At 41.3% G+C, this 18,158-nt stretch overlaps 1 protein-coding gene across 7 annotated transcripts in view; it reads right to left on the bottom strand.

The window, feature by feature from the left end:
• FAM151B (family with sequence similarity 151 member B) overlaps positions 1–11,618 on the bottom strand; it is a 32,424-nt gene extending 20,806 nt beyond the window's left edge. For 4 of the 7 annotated variants that reach the window (XM_049108330.1, XM_049108326.1, XM_025437628.3 and 1 more), the window contains exons 1-2: positions 11,462–11,618; positions 3,783–3,908 (exon numbers count right to left, since the gene is read on the bottom strand). In XM_049108330.1, coding sequence (XP_048964287.1) covers positions 3,783–3,908; positions 11,462–11,486 — 151 coding nt within the window. In that variant the 5' untranslated portion in view covers positions 11,487–11,618. Of the gene's footprint in view, positions 1–3,782; positions 3,909–8,493; positions 8,658–10,455; positions 10,732–11,461 lie in introns of all 7 variants that reach the window. The other 3 variants (XM_035714311.2, XM_049108328.1, XM_049108327.1) reach the window with 3 other exon arrangements.
• Positions 11,619–18,158: the final 6,540 nt, after the last annotated feature.

Below are 18,158 nucleotides of genomic sequence, written 5' to 3' on the forward strand. Positions count from 1 at the left end.
AGTACATAGCAAAGTGAGTATAAAAGGAAAGATTAATAAGTGTCTGTTGAAGTTTCTGAGAATAAAAATAGTACTTTTTGCTTCGCACTCCTCAAATTAGAAACTATAGATATTTATTGCATATAGTCACACTTTTCCCAAAGTTGTTGCAAAAGCTTTTTTTTTTACAAAAGCTTTTTTAAATATATTTTTTTATTCTCAAAAAGTCTTAATCTTCAAAAAAAATTTCTTAATCTTTTTTACTGATATATTTTCTTTAATATGAATGTGTTTAAAATCCAAATGCAAAAATGTTGTAACATAAAATTACATAATATATAACAACTTCTGTAAACAACTTTGACTATTCTGAGATCTGGATGTGCTGACAGTGTGATGCTGTTATTTTTACATTGTTCCTCCTCTATTTTGTTTTCTTTCAATCATAGACATTGTTAAAAATGTAGTTTTACATGTTAATCAAATTTAAACATCTTTATTTATAATGAGTAAGGACAGGCAGGGCTAAGTAGGGAGAGATAGGTAGGGGGCCATGGAATCAGGCTCACAAAACAAAATCCCCAAAATGGTGAGATAAGAGAAACCAGAGATAAGGGAACAAACCAGACCACCCTGCCCCAGGTATGGGTGAAAAACGTAATTTTTTTTTTTTTTTAAATCACCTGTGACTATCAAAGAATAACCAGACCCAAAAGGAAGCCATTAAGGATGGTATCAACAGTCCTTACTCTAACCAAGACATCACAAGAATGATAAGGCCACAAACTCCCTGGTCAGTTCTTTTTTTTTTTCTTTTTCTTTTTTAAATTTTTATTTATTTATGATAGACACACAGAGAGAGAGAGAGATAGAGAGGCAGAGACACAGGCAGAGGGAGAATCAGGCTCCATGTACCTGGAGCCTGACATGGGATTCGATCCCGGGTCTCCAGGATTGCGCCCTGGGCCAAAGGCAGGTGCTAAACCGCTGCGCCACCCAGGGATCCCTCCCTGGTCAGTTCTTTTTTTTTTTTTTTTTTTTTTTTTAATTTTTATTTATTTATGATAGTCACATCAGAGAGAGAGAGAGAGGCAGAGAGAGAAGCAGGCTCCATGCACCGGGAGCCCAACGTGGAATTCGATCCCAGGTCTCCAGGATCGCGCCCTGGGCCAAAGGCAGGCGCCAAACCGCTGCGCCACCCAGGGTTCCGTCCCTGGTCAGTTCTAAATAGATTACTGTCAGTGGAGGCCCACATTGGCAACCCTGTTGGGACCTGTGTGACTCCTGAGAGCTTTCTCTGTATTCTTGCTTAATAAACATCTGGTGCGGGATCCCTGGGTGGTGCACCCGCCACCGTCTCTCATGAATAAATAAAATCTTTTAAATAAACAAACAAACTTCTGTTGCTTTACTCACTCTCCTTTGTCTGCGAGATTCATTCGTTGACCCTGTGAGACAAACACCTAGCTTTCCCACTTCAATAATAGTTATACTAAATTTAAATATTCTAGGACAAATGAGATAAACCAATGAAATATAGCCTTTATGTCTCCAGGATCTTCTCTCCTTTCCTTTGGACTAAAAAGAAATTGCAAAACTAACCATGGCTGAAAAAAGGGATTTGTGAAGAGAATTCCCAAATATAAAATTTGGAGCTCTGGTTTTGCCTAATAGAATGTAAAAAGGACATTATCTGAAGACTAAGAAACCTCTGAAAACTTCCAGATCAACATCAGACCGTCAGCAATTGGAAAGGACTTTCCATTAACAATTTTAAAAATAAAGTTAAAAGTGAGGTATCCATATTTAATTAGATTATTTCTAATATAAGATTTTAGCATCATTATAAATTGTAAATTTTTAACAATTTTTTTCCAAATGTATATAATTGTTACATAAAATAAAATTTATTTTCTCTTTCAACTTTGTATCCTGAGATTTTCTAAACATACCCATGAATTGCAGTCATTTATCTGTAACAATCTTTTGATTTTCTATATACACAACTATATTGTCTGAAAGTAGTGTTTTTATTTCTTCCTTTTTTCCATTAAAAAAATTAACATACAATTTACAGACCATAAAATTCAGACTTTTAAAGTATACCATTCAGTGGTTCTTAAAAAATATTCAGGGGCGCCTGGGTGGCTCAGTGGTTGAGCTTCTTCTGCCTTCAGCTTAGGGCATGATCTTGGGGTCCTGGGATCGAGTCCCATATTGGGTTCCTTGCATGGAGCCTGCTTCTTCTGTCTCCTGTCTCTGCCTCTCTCTGTGTCTCTCATGAATAAATAAAGAAAATCTTAAAAAAAAAAAAAAAAGGGATCCCTGGGTGGCGCAGCGGTTTAGCGCCTGCCTTTGGCCCAGGGTGCAATCCTGGAGACCCAGGATCGAATCCCACATCGGGCTCCCGGTGCATGGAGCCTGCTTCTCCCTCTGCCTGTGTCTCTGCCTCTCTATCTCTCTCTCTCTCTGTGTGACTATCATAAATAAATAAAAAAATTTAAAAAAAATTCAGAAGGCTGTACAACCGCCACCAATACCTAATTCCAGAAAAATTTCATTATTCCAGAAAGAAATCTTGTACCCATTAGCATTTACTCCCTATTCTCTACTCCAGCCAGCTCCTGTCATCCACTAACCAACTTTTTCCTGAAGCTTTGCTTTTGCTAAAATTCACTTATTATATAATCACTGTGTGGTTATTATGTGCTAGGCACTGCTTTAGGTTATCAAAGATTCAATATTAAACCAAAGCTTCCTCTTTTTGAGGAGCAAAAAATAACAAAAAAAATATATATCTTTACAATAAAAATGTATTTTGATATACATTATCCAGATGCATAATTGAGTAGGATACAAAAGATGCACATATTTTTACAATAAAACTTAGGACTGAGGAATTTTCCTTGTTGTATCAAGTCACTTTGAGCTATGCCCTAGATCTCTCTGATGACACCATTTTAGTTTCCTGTGCTGCTGCATCCAACAGGGGTACTTCAAAGGAAAAGGCTGAAAAAAATACTACAATGTTCATCTATGATGAAGAAATACACACACACACACACACACACACAGAGCCACACTCAATATATGTATATTATGTCTGTGTGAGTGTATTTTTTATACATATATATATATATATATATATATATATAAAATCTCTCTTTCTCTCTCTTCTAGCCTAAGCTTAAATACTACCCAAGGCAATTAATTATAAATTGGTATACAATGGCTTCATCCATCCATTCAGCAAATATTTATTGAGCTTCTCTTTAATACACTACGAAAGACACAAAAATATTTAAGACATACATTGATCTTAAAAATTTTACTCAAATTGGGACACCTGTGTGGTTCAGCAGTTGAGCATCTGCCTTTGGCTCAGAGCATGATCCCTGAGTTCCTCCAGGAATGAGTCCCTCATTGGGCTCCCTGCAAGGAGTCTGCTTCTCCCTCTCTCTAGGTCTCTGCTTCTCTCTGTCTCTCATGAATAAATAAAATCTTTAAAAAACAATTTTTTACTCAAATCACCGTAGTATATAAGCAAGTATAATAATATATTGAGACTTTCAAATAGACACAGAAAAGGCAAATCACTTCTGGAAAATAAGAAAATTCTTCCATTATGGAAATCTGTTCATTTTATAAAGAAAATGAGATCTTTTAATAAAAATGTTTATATCAGCCTAGAATTTACACTTTGATCATCTAAGCCTTTGATACCTGCAAATATGCCCAGATATCAAAGAAGAGTTGAATTAATGTATTATCCAGTGTATATACAAGAAATTATATTGACTTACTTTTCAGTGCTTCATTCACTTGTGCCTTGTGATTAGCTGCATGATACCAGATGATTTCAGCACCATCTTCTGTTGTGATCTGGTTATTTCTCAGAAAATATTCTAGTATATTTTCACTCCAAGATCCTAAAACAACATTTATATTAAAAAGAATGGATTGTTTTTATGGGGCAAACATTTTAAAGTAACAATGGGCAGAGCGGGCAGCGCAGGTGGCTCAGCGGTTTAGAGCCGCCTTCAGCCCAGGGCGTGATCCTGGAGACCCAGGATCTAGTCCCACATCGGGCTCCCTGCATGGAGCCTGCTTTTCCCTCTGCCTGTGTCTCTGTCTGTGTGTGTGTGTGTGTGTGTCATGAATAAATAAATAAAATCTTAAAAAAAAAAAAAAAAAACAATGGCCAGAGCATATTATGGGGGAGAATAATAAAGTAATTAAACTGGGAATAATTGAGAACAAGCATTATGACGTGGGAGGTGTGTGTGTGTGTGTGTATACACACACACACACACACACACAAACATGCTATATATAACCAATAATTAGTAAGCATATAGGAGAGTCTGTCTGAAACTCAGAAGCCATGAGGAAGTAAGGAGAAAGAAAAAGATAAGGTACGAAGCAGGTATTTAAAGCAAGATTTTTCACATGATATCCTCCCCAATCCTGGACCATAAGTTAGTAAAATGTATGTGAAGTCCTATTAAAAACTACATTAAAGCTTTTTAAAGTTTGTGCAACTTGTTTTCTCCATCTGAGGCCCCATTCTATATTATTAACAATTTAGAATCTTAAATGACACATGTAAGTATATTCACCTTTGGATTATGAATCTCAACAACGTTTATATGAGTAAATAAACTTCTGAATTAGTAATTATAGATTTACCTAGTATGTACAAATATACATAATTCCCTTACCAATCAACTACTTTTTGGCTTACCAGATTTTTCTTAATTAAGCATTAAAATACGTGAGTTAATCAAGACTAAAATACTTGAACAGAAGTCTACTCCATACTATGTCATATCCCAATATAACAATGAAAAAAATTACATAATTCTTGTTTATTCATTTAAAACATTTTAGTGTCAAAAAAAAAAATAAAAAATAAAACATTTTAGTGTCTATCAATTGGTTGCAAATTCCTTATGCATGAGATTATGTCTTCTGTTAATTATTAACTCTACCTAATGACTGATAAATCTAAAAATGGCCAGCAGAAACTGCTGATAAGACATTGAGAAAAAGTAAATTTTGATTAAAGAATGGAGGGATATACAAAGAGAACTTCTAACCAACATGCATGGAATTTAGCAACCACTCTGAAATATTGGGCTACAGAATAGAAGTGAGAGTTAGCTGTAGCATCCACTATAGCCCAGAAAACATGGCTCTATTAGCATATGCAACAGTCACAGACCATTCAGACTCAAATGAAAATATATTTTTTATATATTTGAGTTAGGCATTTAAATTTTTTAAATTATTTTTTTAAAAGATGTATTTATCGGGCAGCCCCGGTGGCACAGCGGTTTGGTGCCGCCTGCAGCCTGGGGTGTGATCCTGGAGACCCAGGATCGGGTCCCACGTCAGGCTCCCTGCATGGAGCCTGCTTCTCCCTCTGCCTGTGTCTCTGCCTCTCTCTGTGTGTCTATGAATAAATAAATAAAATCTTTAAAAATAACTAACTAACTAACTAAATAAATAAATAAATAGGTTATTTATTTATTTATTTATTCATGAGAGACAGAGAGAGAGGCAGAGACATAGGCAGAGGGAGAAGCAGGCTCCCTCTGGGGAGCCAATGCAGGACTTGATCCTGGATCCCAGGATCATGCCCTGAGTCAAAGGCAAATGCTCAACTGCTGAGCCACCCAGGTGTCCTGAGTTAGGCATTTTTAGAAGGCGCATTAATTATAGGCTAAAACAGAAATGTCCAACAGTGGGAAAATAATTAAAACATAGTATATCTTCATGATAAAATATATGACTGCTATGGCTGTTAAAAAAGTTTTTAAGATATATCAAAAGCCTCACAAAAATGGCTATCACGCATGTAATTACAAAAACACTAAAAGTTAATTGTGCATATTGGATGTCTGTTGCACCTTTCAAAATTTTAGAAGGGCAACTTACAAATTAACAATAAAAAACCCTAATTCCAGCAATTAAAAACATTTGAAGTAAAAAGTTCTCTTTGCCCTAATAATGGATGTAATTGTTACCTTAGACTTAGTCACAACTGTATATGAATTTAAGAAGTCTGCAATTACCTGTGACCTAGCATATTATTACTATTTTAGCTAGGCTATAACTGAAAATAGGGCCAAGAGAAAGGCAAAATTGTTTCAATTTTTTAAAAATTAGTGTACTTTTTCAGGAAGCAGTTTTAGACTTACAAAGATATGCCCTCCCCTATTTTTTATATCTTTTTGAGGTAATGAAAATATTTTAAAATGGATTGTAGTGATGCTTACACAACTCTGATATGCTAAAAACCACGATATTATATGCTTTATTTTTTATTTTTAAAGACTTTGTTTATTCATGAGAGACAGAGAAGCAAAGACATAGGCAGAGGGAGAAGCAGGCTCCCTTTGGCAACCCCAATGTGGGACTCCATCCCAGGATCCCAGGATCATGCCCTGAGCTGAAGGCTGATGCTCAATCACTGAGCCATCCAGGCACCCCTATTATATGCTTCAAATAAGTGAATTGTATGGTATGGAAATTATATCTTAATAGTTTTTTAAAAGATAATGGTAAAAAAAATTTACCCTTTGACTCAGAAATTCCACTTTCATAAACTTATCCCATAGACAGATATGCTCATATATGGGAAATGACACATCTGATACAAGGAGATTTACTGACATTGTAACAGCATGAGTGAAAAGAAACTAAATATCCATCAACTATGGATTCATTAAATAAATTATGATACATTCATGCAATGGAATATTATGCAGCCATTAAAAAGAATGAGGCAAATCCATATGTACTGATATAATCTCAAAGATATGTTAAGTGGAGAAAAAGCACAGTGGGAACAATATGAATGGGTACTATGGCAGGAAGAATAATGACCCCCCAAAGATGTCCATGTCCTAATTCCTGTAAACTGTGAATATGTTATATTTCATAGCAAGGGGAATTTAGGAGACAAACAGAATAAAGGTTGCTACTCAGTTGACTTTGGGGTGGGGAAGAGTAGCTTGGATTACACAGGTGGGCCCGGTGAATCACAAGATCCTTATAAGTGAAAAAGAGAGGCAGGAGAGTCAGTGTCAGAGTGATGCAATGTGAGAAGGACTGGACCAGCCACTGGTGGTTCTGAACATGGAGGAAGAGACCATAAGCCAAAGAACTCAGGCATCCGAGAGGATGGAAAAGACAAAAATATGGATTCTCTCCTAGAGCCCCCAGAAGGAATGCAATCATGCTGCCACTTTGATTTTAGGTCAGTGAGACTATTTCAGACTTCTGACCTACGGATCTATAAGGTAATAAATTTGTGTTGTTCTAGCAACTAAAAGCTAATGCTCTGAAAAAAGTAGTTTGTATATTAAAAAAAAAGGGGGGGGGAACCAAGGAAGATATATAGCATATGGTGGCATGTGTACTATGTTCTTAAAAGTTAGGGCTGTTAGTGTCAACCAAGAGAAGAGCCAGAACTGAAATAAAAGCATTTAGTTGGGGTCTGAGAATTGCAATTCAGGGAGGTTTTTAAAAAAAAAAAAAACACAAAGCAAAAAAAAAAAAAAAAAAACAACTCAAAGTCAGGGGCTTTTATTTTTTTCTTTTTTAAAAGAATTTATTTATTTATGAGAGACACAGAGAGAGAGAGGCAAGACACAGGCAGAAGGAGAAGCAGGCTCCATGCAGGGAGCTCCATGTGGGACTCGATCCCGAGACTCCAGGATCACGCCCTGGGCTGAAGGCAGGTGCTAAACCGCTGAGCCACCCGGGGTGCCCAGTCAGGGGCTTTTAAAGACAAACAATGTTTCTATATGTTGTGTACCAAAAATTTTATCTGATGTTGGTAGCAGAAAACTGATCTTAGCCAAGCATGATTGGTTGCTAAGGCTACCACTAAGAAAAAGTCTGTTACTGCAGTAAGTTGCAGGTGTTTGTGCAGAGTCCTTGGAATGTTTGCACTTTGGCCCAGTTCAAAAATTCATGGTTCTACCTGGTGAGAATGTGCATAAGGCCTTCCTCCTTAATAGCCTTCTGGCTCCATTTTAAAACCTCTTAAGATAAGTTAACCCATTTTATTTTACCACTCACATTAGAAAATATATCAAAAAGTTACTATTGGCATTCTGTGTACTTTCTTTTCCTACTTCGATATACATTTTACAAATGTTCTAAAATGAGCATGTATTATGTTTACAATCAGGAAAACACTTAAGCTGAAAAAAGAATATGTCACCAAACCTGTCTAATGTGACTACTTAGGTTTTTATAAAAGGTACTCTGGGATCCCTGGGTGGCGCAGCGGTTTGGCGCCTGCCTTTGGCCCAGGGCGCGATCCTGGAGACCCGGGATCGAATCCCACATCGGGCTCCTGGTGCATGGAGCCTGCTTCTCCCTCTGCCTGTGTCTCTGCAGCTCTCTCTCTCTGTGTGTGACTATCATAAATAATTTTAAAAAATAAATAAATAAATAAAAAAGAAAAAAAATTAAAAAAAAAATAAAAGGTACTCTAACCTTCTGGGGGCCCCTGGGTGGCTCAGTCACTTAAACATTCGATTCTTGATTTCAGCTCAAGTCATGATCTCAGGGTCCTCAGATCCAGCCCTGGCTCCTCGCTCAGCAGGATGTCCGATTCTCTTCCTCCCCCACCCCATCACTCTCAAATAAATAAATAAATCCTAAAAGAGAGAGAGAGAGAGAGAGACTGTCTCCTTCTGGAGTAGAACCGCCTAGTTTAAAATACCTCCCAACTCTGGGGACAAGTGAAAGGGACACAGTAGATACCAACTTCCAAAAGCTATATAACAAAAAGCTGGAATAATGGTTCGCCACATCCCTTTGTCTTTATTTCTCACTCTCACCCAACTTCAAGAGAAACCGAACTGCCAAAACTATTCTCTATTTGATCTACTGAAATTATAGATCAAGTAAATGTCACTTTCAACCATGACCCCAAGACACAATATTCCTTCCTCCTTACCACTCCTTTCCAAAATCATACTGGAATTACTAGCTATGCACTAAGACAACAAAAGTAAATAAAAAGTATACAGGTTGGGAAAAGAAGATAGAAGTCTTTGTTTACAGATGACATGACTGTTTATGCAAAGAATCTGAAAGAATCAACACAAAACCTCCCAGGATTAATAAGTGATTGTTGCAAGCTTGAAGGATACAAGGTTAATATATAAGTCAATTGTCTTTCTACTTACCAGCAAGAAAACAACTGGAATTTGAGATGAAACACACAATATCATTTACATTAGCACCCAAAAAGCCAAAAATACCTAGGTATAAATCTAACAAAATATGTACAAGATCTATAAAAGGACAACCACAGAACTCTGATAAATGAAATCAAAGAACTAGAGACATTCCATGTTCATGGATAGAAAGACTTTTTTTTTTTTGGTAGATAAAGACTTTATATTGTCAAGATGCCAGTTCTTCTGATTTCATTTACAGATTCAAGCAAACACAATCAAAATCCCACTAAGTTATTTTATAGATATTGAGAAACTGATTCTAAAGTTTATATGGAGGGCACAAAACCCAGACTAGCCAACACAATCCTGAGGGAGAATAACAAAGAGGTGACACTACTCAACGTTAAGACTTACAAAGCTACAGTAACCAAGGCAGGGCAGTACTGGTGAAAAAACAGACAAAGAGATCAGTGGAATACAACAGGGAGCCCTCAAGTAAATGCCCTGTAAATAGGGTCAATTGATCTTTGATAGGGATACCTGGGTGGCTCAGCAGCTGAGCACCTGCCTTTGGCCCAGGGCATGATCCTAGGATCCTAGGATCCTGGGATCGAGTCCCATCCCACATTGGGCTCCCTGCAGGGAGCTTGCTTCTTCCTATGCCTGTGTCTCTGCCTTTCTGTGTGTGTGTGTCTCTCATAAACAAATAAGTAAATTCTTAAAAAAAAAAAAAAAAAAAAATCTTTGACAAAGGAACAAAGGCAATAGAATAAAGACAATCTTTGTTAACAATAATGTTGGAACAAGTGGACATCCACACGGAAAACAATGAATCTGAAACAGACCTTACATCCTTCACAAAAATTAAATGCAAAATCTAAAACTCCTAGAATATAGGAGAAAACCTAGATGACCTCAGATGTGGTGATGACTTTTTTTGATAGAGCAGCAAGGCACCATCCAGGAAAGAAAGACTGGGTAAGCTGGACTTCATTAAAATGAAAAAACTTCTACTCTACAAAAGACAATATCAAGAAAATGAAGAGGCCAGCCACAGACTAGCAGAAAATATTTGCAACAGACACAGCTGATATTGGATACAATATACAAAGAACACTTATAAGCCAACAACGAGAAAATAAACAACTTGGATCTTAAAAATGGGCCAATGACTTTATCAGCAAATATAAAGAGATGGCAAGTATTTGAAAAAGTGCTGCACATGATATGTCATCAGAGAAACACAGAACGATGAGGCACAACAACCCACCTATTAGAATGGCCAAAATCTGAGACACTGACAACACCAAACGCTGGTGGGAGCAGAGCAACAGGAATTCTCATTTACTGTTGGTGGGAACGCAAAATGCTGCGGCCACTTGAAAAGACAGGCAGTTTCGGGGGCATCCCGGGTGTCTCAGAGGTTTAGGGCCGCCTGCGGCCCAGGGCGTGACCCCGGGGTCACGGGATCCAGTCCCGCGTCGGGCTCCCCGCATTGGAGCCTGCTCTTCCCCCGGCCTCTGCCTCTGCCTCTCTCTCTGTGTCTCTAATAAAGAAATAAAATCTTTAAAATAAAAGACAGGCAGTTCCTTCTAGAACTAAACATACCCTTACCATACAATCCAACAATGGTGCTCCTTGATATTCACCCAAAGGAGCTGAAAAGTTAAATCCACAGAAAAGCCTGCGCATGGACGTTTGCAGGCGCTTTACCCCTAAGTGCCAGAAATTAGCAGCAACCACGAGGTCTCTGAATGGGTGAAGAGGTAAATCGACCTTGGCGCATCCAGACAACCGAGCAGGAATATTACCCGGTGCTGAAAGGAGGGGAGCTCTCAGGTCGTGAAGAACCTCGAAGGCACGGGGTTAGGGGGCAGAAGCGCATCTGAAGAGGCTACTGCCGCCTGCAGCCGGAGGACATCCCGGAGGAGGCCGAAGAGGTGGGGACGCCGCGCGACCCGCACCTGTCTACACCCGAGGGCCGTACACTATCAGCCGGGCGCCCTAAGGGAGACCAAGCGCTGCGATTCGCGGCCAGTGGGAAACGCTGGGGAAGCGTCCACCTAGGCTACGGGGGGAGTCTCTGGGTCCTCCCGCTCAGGCTTCCTATGAACCCAAAACTACCCTAAGAAAAAGAAAGAAAGCATTCCCTTTCGAAAAGGGCCCGATGCCCTTGCCCTTCGCGGCCGCCCGCGCAGCCGCCCCAGCGCCCCCACCCGAGCCTGCGGGCCAAGGCCTGCCGCCCACCGGGCCCCGACGGCGGGGTCCGCGCTTACCCGGAACCCCCGCGGCCGCTGTCATGGCGCCGGGCCGTGGGCCGCCGCGGCTGCCCTCCGGGCGGCTGGAAAGCCTGCAGACCCGACTCCGCCTCCGCCCGCGGCCCCCGCCCGCGGCCCCCGCCACTTGCAGGGCGGCGGCTTCCGGACGGCGGTGCGCACGCGCGGGGCGGAGCCCGAGTCCGGAGCGCGCCGTCGGGGGCCGCTTCCGCCGCCCAAGTGTCGCGGGAATTGCTCGGGCGAGAGCGGGCGCGGGGGGCGGTGCGATGTGCTTCCCGGGCTCGGGGGTGTCGTCCCTTTTTTATTTTATTTTATTTTATTTTATTTTTTTAATTTATTTTTTTATTGGTGTTCAATTTACTAACATACAGAATAACCCCCAGTGCCCGTCACCCATTCACTCCCACCCCCCGCCCTCCTCCCCTTCCAACACCCCTAGTTCGTTTCCCAGAGTTAGGAGTCTTTACGTTCTGTCTCCCTTTCTGATATTTCCCACACATTTCTTCTCCCTTCCCTTATATTCCCTTTCACTATTATTTATATTCCCCAAATGAATGAGAACATATAATGTTTGTCCTTCTCCGACTGACTTACTTCACTCAGCATAATACCCTCCAGGTCCATCCACGTTGAAGCAAATGGGTATTTGTCATTTCTAATAGCTGAGTAATATTCCATTGTATACATAAACCACATCTTCTTTATCCATTCATCTTTCGTTGGACACCGAGGCTCCTTCCACAGTTTGGCTATAGTGGCCATTGCTGCTAGAAACATCGGGGTGCAGGTGTCCCGGCGTTTCATTGCATCTGTATCTTTGGGGTAAATCCCCAACAGTGCAATTGCTGGGTCGTAGAGCAGGTATATTTTTAACTCTTTGAGGAACCTCCACACAGTTTTCCAGAGTGGCTGCACCAGTTCACATTCCCACCAACAGTGTATGAGGGTTCCCTTTTCTCCGCATCCTCTCCAGCATTTGTTGTTTCCTGCCTTGTTAATTTTCCCCATTCTCACTAGTGTGAGGTGGTATCTCATTGTGGTTTGATGTATTTCCCTGATGGCAAGTGATGCAGAGCATTTTCTCATGTGCATGTTGGCCATGTCTATGTCTTCCTCTGTGAGATTTCTGTTCATGTCTTTTTTTTTTATTTTTTTTTTAATTTTTATTTATTTATGATAGTCACAGAGAGAGAGAGAGAGAGAGAGAGAGAGAGAGAGAGAGAGAGAGGCAGAGGGACATAGGCATAGGCAGAGGGAGAAGCAGGCTCCATGCACCGGGAGCCCGATGTGGGATTCGATCCCGGGTCTCCAGAATCGCGCCCTGGGCCAAAGGCAGGCGCCAAACCGCTGCGCCACCCAGGGATCCCTCTGTTCATGTCTTTTGCCCATTTCATGATTGGATTGTTTGTTTCTTTGGTGTTGAGTTTCATAAGTTCTTTATAGATCTTGGAAACTAGCCCTTTATCTGATATGTCATTTGCAAATATCTTCTCCCATTCTGTAGGTTGTCTTTGAGTTTTGTTGACTGTATCCTTTGCTGTGCAAAAGCTTCTTATCTTGATGAAGTCCCAATAGTTCATTTTTGCTTTTGTTTCTTTTGCCTTTGTGGATGTATCTTGCAAGAAGTTACTATGGCCGAGTTCAAAAAGGGTGTTGCCTGTGTTCTTCTCTAGGATTTTGATGGAATCTTGTCTCACATTTAGATCTTTCATCCATTTTGAGTTTATCTTTGTGTGTGGTGAAAGAGAGTGGTCTAGTTTCATTCTTCTGCATGTGGATGTCCGATTTTCCCAGCACCATTTATTGAAGAGACTGTCTTTCTTCCAATGGATAGTCTTTCCTCCTTTATCGAATATTAGTTGCCCATAAAGTTCAGGGTCCACTTCTGGATTCTCTATTCTGTTCCACTGATCTATGTGTCTGTTTTTGTGCCAGTACCACACTGTCTTGATGACCACAGCTTTGTAGTACAACCTGAAATCTGGCATTGTGATGCCCCCAGATATGGTTTTCTTTTTTAAAATTCCCCTGGCTATTCGAGGTCTTTTCTGATTCCACACAAATCTTAAAATAATTTGTTCTAACTCTCTGAAGAAAGTCCATGGTATTTTGATAGGGATTGCATTAAACGTGTATATTGCCCTGGGTAACATTGATATTTTCACAATATTAATTCTGCCAATCCATGAGCATGGAATATTTTTCCATCTCTTTGTGTCTTCCTCAATTTCTTTCAGAAGTGTTCTATAGTTTTGAGGGTATAGATCATTTACATCTTTGGTGAGGTTTATTCCTAGGTATGTTATGCTTTTGGGTGCAATTGTAAATGGGATTGACTCCTTAATTTCTCTTTCTTCAGTCTCATTGTTAGTGTATAGAAATGCCACTGACTTCTGGGCATTGATTTTGTATCCTGCCACGCTACCGAATTGCTGTATGAGTTCTAGCAATCTTGGGGTGGAGACTTTTGGGTTTTCTATGTAGAGTATCATGTCATCGGCGAAGAGGGAGAGTTTGACTTCTTCTTTGCCAATTTGAATGCCTTTAATGTCTTTTTGTTGCCTGATTGCTGAGGCTAGGACTTCCAGTACTATGTTGAACAGCAGTGGTGAGAGTGGACATCCCTGTCTTGTTCCTGATCTTAGGGGAAAGGCTCCCAGTGCTTCCCCATTGAGAATGATATTTGCTGTGGGCTTTTCATAGATGGCTTTTAAGATGTCGAGGAATGTTCCCTCTATCCCTACACTCTGAAGAGTTTTGATCAGGAATGGATGCTGTATTTTGTCAAATGCTTTCTCTGCATCCAATGAGAGGATCATATGGTTCTTGGTTTTTCTCTTGCTGATATGATGAATCACATTGATTGTTTTACGGGTGTTGAACCAGCCTTGTGTCCCAGGGATAAATCCTACTTGGTCATGGTGAATAATTTTCTTAATGTACTGTTGGATCCTATTGGCCAGTATCTTGTTGAGAATTTTTGCATCCATGTTCATCAGGGATATTGGTCTGTAATTCTCCTTTTTGGCGGGGTCTTTGTCTGGCTTTGGAATTAAGGTGATGCTGGCTTCATAGAACGAATTTGGAAGTACTCCATCTCTTTCTATCTTTCCAAACAGCTTTAGGAGAATAGGTATGGTTTCTTCTTTAAACGTTTGATAAGGGATCCCTGGGTGGCGCAGCGGTTTAGCGCCTGCCTTTGGCCCAGGGCGCGATCCTGGAGACCCGGGATCGAGTCCCACATCGGGCTCCCGGTGCATGGAGCCTGCTTCTCCCTCTGCCTGTGTCTCTGCCTCTCTCTCTCTCACTGTGTGCCTATCATAAATAAATAAAAAAAAAAATTAAAAAAAAAAGAAAAAGATTTAAAAAAAAAAATAAATAAACGTTTGATAAAATTCCCCTGGGAAGCCATCTGGCCCTGGACTCTTGTGTCTTGGGAGGTTTTTGATGACTGCTTCAATTTCCTCCCTGGTTATTGGCCTGTTCAGGTTTTCTATTTCTTCCTGTTCCAGTTTTGGTAGTTTGTGGCTTTCCAAGAATGCGTCCATTTCTCCTAGATTGCCTAATTTATTGGCATATAGCTGTTCATAATATGTTTTTAAAATCGTTTGTATTTCCTTGGTGTTGGTAGTGATCTCTCCTTTCTCATTCAGGATTTTATTAATTTGAGTCTTCTCTCTCTTCTTTTAATAAGGCTGGCTAATGGTTTATCTATCTTATTAATTCTTTCAAAGAACCAACTCCTGGTTCTGTTGATCTGTTCCACAGTTCTTCTGGTCTCGATTTCGTTGAGTTCTGCTCGAATCTTTATTAACTCCCTTCTTCTCTTGGGTGTAGGATCTATTTGCTGTTTTTTCTCTAGCTCCTTTATGTGTAAGGTTAGCTTTTGTATTTGAGTTCTTTCCAGTTTTTGAATGGATGCTTGTATTGCGATGTATTTCCCCCTTAGGACTGCTTTTGCTGCATCCCAAAGATTTTGAACGGTTGTATCTTCATTCTCATTAGTTTCCATGAATCTTTTTAATTCTTCCTTAATTTCCTGGTTGACCCTTTTATCTTTTAGCAGGATGGTCCTTAACCTCCATGTGTTTGAGGTCCTTCCAAACTTCTTGTTGTGATTTAGTTCTAATTTCAAGGCATTATGGTCCGAGAATATGCAGGGGACGATCCCAATCTTTTGGTATCGGTTCAGACCCGATTTGTGACCCAATATGTGGTCTATTCTGGAGAAAGTTCCATGTGCGCTTGAGAAGAATGTGTATTCAGTTGAGTTTGGATGTAAAGTTCTGTAGATATCTGTGAAATCCATCTGGTCCAGTGTATCATTTAAAGCTCTCGTTTCTTTGGAGATGTTTTGCTTAGAAGACCTATCGATTATAGAAAGAGCTAGATTGAAGTCACCAAGTATAAGTGTATTATTATCTAAGTATTTCTTCACTTTGGTTAATAATTGATTTCCCTTTTTTATTTTAGGGACATCCTGAAATGGCAAGGAATCGTTTCTCCATAAACCTGGCTGTTTTGGGGGTGCGTGGGTGGCTCAGCGGTTTAGCGTCGCCTTCCGCCCAGGGCGTGACCTCGGGGTCCCGGGATCGAGTCCCGCCTCGGGCTCCCTGCATGCGTGGAGCCTGCTTCTCCCTCTGCCTGGGTCCTGCCTCTCTCTCTCTCTTTCTATAAATAAATAAGAAAGAAATCTAAAAAAGAAAAAATTCTTACACTTTATTTTTTTTAATTTATTTTTTTCTTAGACTTAAAAAAAAAAAGAAAAGAAAGTTTGCTGCCTCCGTCTTCCTGCCATTGTTCGCGCAGGAGGCGCGCGCTGCTGCTGGATTCTCTCCCCAGTGCCCGGTTGGCCACAGCTCCTGACCCGCTTTCCGCAGCCACGCGGGGCCTAGGGGTCCCGGTCCGGGTTCGAGTCCCGCGTCGGGCTCCCCGCGGGGGCCCCGCTTCTCCCTCTGCCTGCGCCCTTGCCATTCTGTGTCTCCCGTGAAAAAATACATGGAATCTCGGGGCGCCCGCGTGGCCCAGCGGTTTGGCGCTGCCTTCGGGCTCCTGCGTGGAGCCTGCTTCTCCCTCTGCCTGTGTCTCTCATGAATAAGTGGATAAAATAAAAAAAAAAAAATTAAAATAAAAATTCCTTTAGAAATTCCTTTATCTCTGCCCCCAGGACACGTGTGGGCAATCATCCCCAAGCACGTGGCCCACCGGTACAGATCTGTAGGGTCTCATGACTCAGGTCTCATTAGACGGTGGTAAGTGGCCTTTTCCCACAACAGCTGCCCCTCGAGGTCCTGGAAACCCAGCTTCCAAAGCTCCTTAGGGAGGACGCGCTCCCCAACCCTCCCTCTCCCAGGGGTACAATCAGCCTCCCCTCCCAGGCCCGGCAGCCCTCTCCCTGCCCCACGGCTCCCGGCTTTTTCTTTTTTTTTTTTTTAGATTTTATTTATTTTAAAGATTTTTTTATTTATTCATGATAGACACAGGGAAGCAGAGACCCAGGCAGAGGGAGAAGGAGCAGCAGGCTCCACGCAGGGAGCCAGACGCGGGACTCGATCCTGGGACCCCGGGGTCACGCCCTGGGCCAAAGGCAGCACTAAACCGCTGAGCCCCCCGGGCTGCCCCCCGGGCTCTAATAAAACCACCCTTTGCCCCAAAGACGTCTCAAGCATTCTTTCTTGGCCGTGGGCTCCGGACCTCCCCCCCACCAAACCTCTTCCATGTAACCCCAAACAGCATCACTGTGCCTAATACAGCTCCGTCGGGGATAAATGAAGGTACCACGTCCTCTGACCACGCAGACGGCAGCCCTTCAGATGTAATGGGTTTTAGTCTTCCCACACTTGGGCTGTAATTATTTCAATTTGTCTTTAGTTGGGCTTCCAGTATCCTCTGGGTGTCTCTAGCTGAACCAAAAAGATTTCTAGAGTTTCAGAAAACACTAAATTCTAATGATTTAAGTGGTGTGTGTGTGTATGTGTGTTTAAATCTTTGAGATACAGTTAGTTGGTTCATATTTGATTTGCAGGTACCTAATGGACAAAAAATGTTACACATTTAAACTGTCCAAATCAGGGATTCCCCGGGTGGCTCAGCGGTTGGGCATCTGCCTTTGGCCCAGGGCGTGACCCCGGGGTCCCAGGATCAAATCTTGCCTTGGGCTCCCTGCATGGAGCCTGCTTCTCCCTCTGCCTGTGTCTCTGCCTCTCTCTTTCTGGGTCTCTCATAACTATTTTTTTAAGATTTTTTAAAAATTAATTCATAGAGACACACAGAGAGAGAGAGAGAGAGAGAGAGAGAGGCAGAGACACAGGCAGAGGGAGAAGCAGGCTCCATGCAGGGAGCTGGACGTGGGACTCCATCCCGGGTCTCCAGGATCATGCCCTGGGCTGCAGGCGGCGCTAAACCGCTGCACCACTGGGGCTACCCCTAAATAAATCTTTTAAAAAATTAAAAAATAAAGTGTCCAAATCAGTGTATTCATAGAATTGTGAAACCACACCACAGTCAACCGAAGAACATTTTAATCACCCCAGAGCAGTTACTTTCCAGTTCTTGCCCAACCCTATGCAAGCACAAGTCTACTTTCTGTATCTGTGGATTTGCCTATGCTGGACACGTCACATAAATGGAATCGTACGATGTTATAGTCTTTTGTGACTGACGTCCTTCCCTAGCATATGTTTGCAAGCTCCCTCAG

The sequence above is a fragment of the Canis lupus genome, chromosome 3, assembly GCF_003254725.2.
Source record: "Canis lupus dingo isolate Sandy chromosome 3, ASM325472v2, whole genome shotgun sequence".
Classification (NCBI taxonomy): Eukaryota; Metazoa; Chordata; class Mammalia; order Carnivora; family Canidae; genus Canis; species Canis lupus.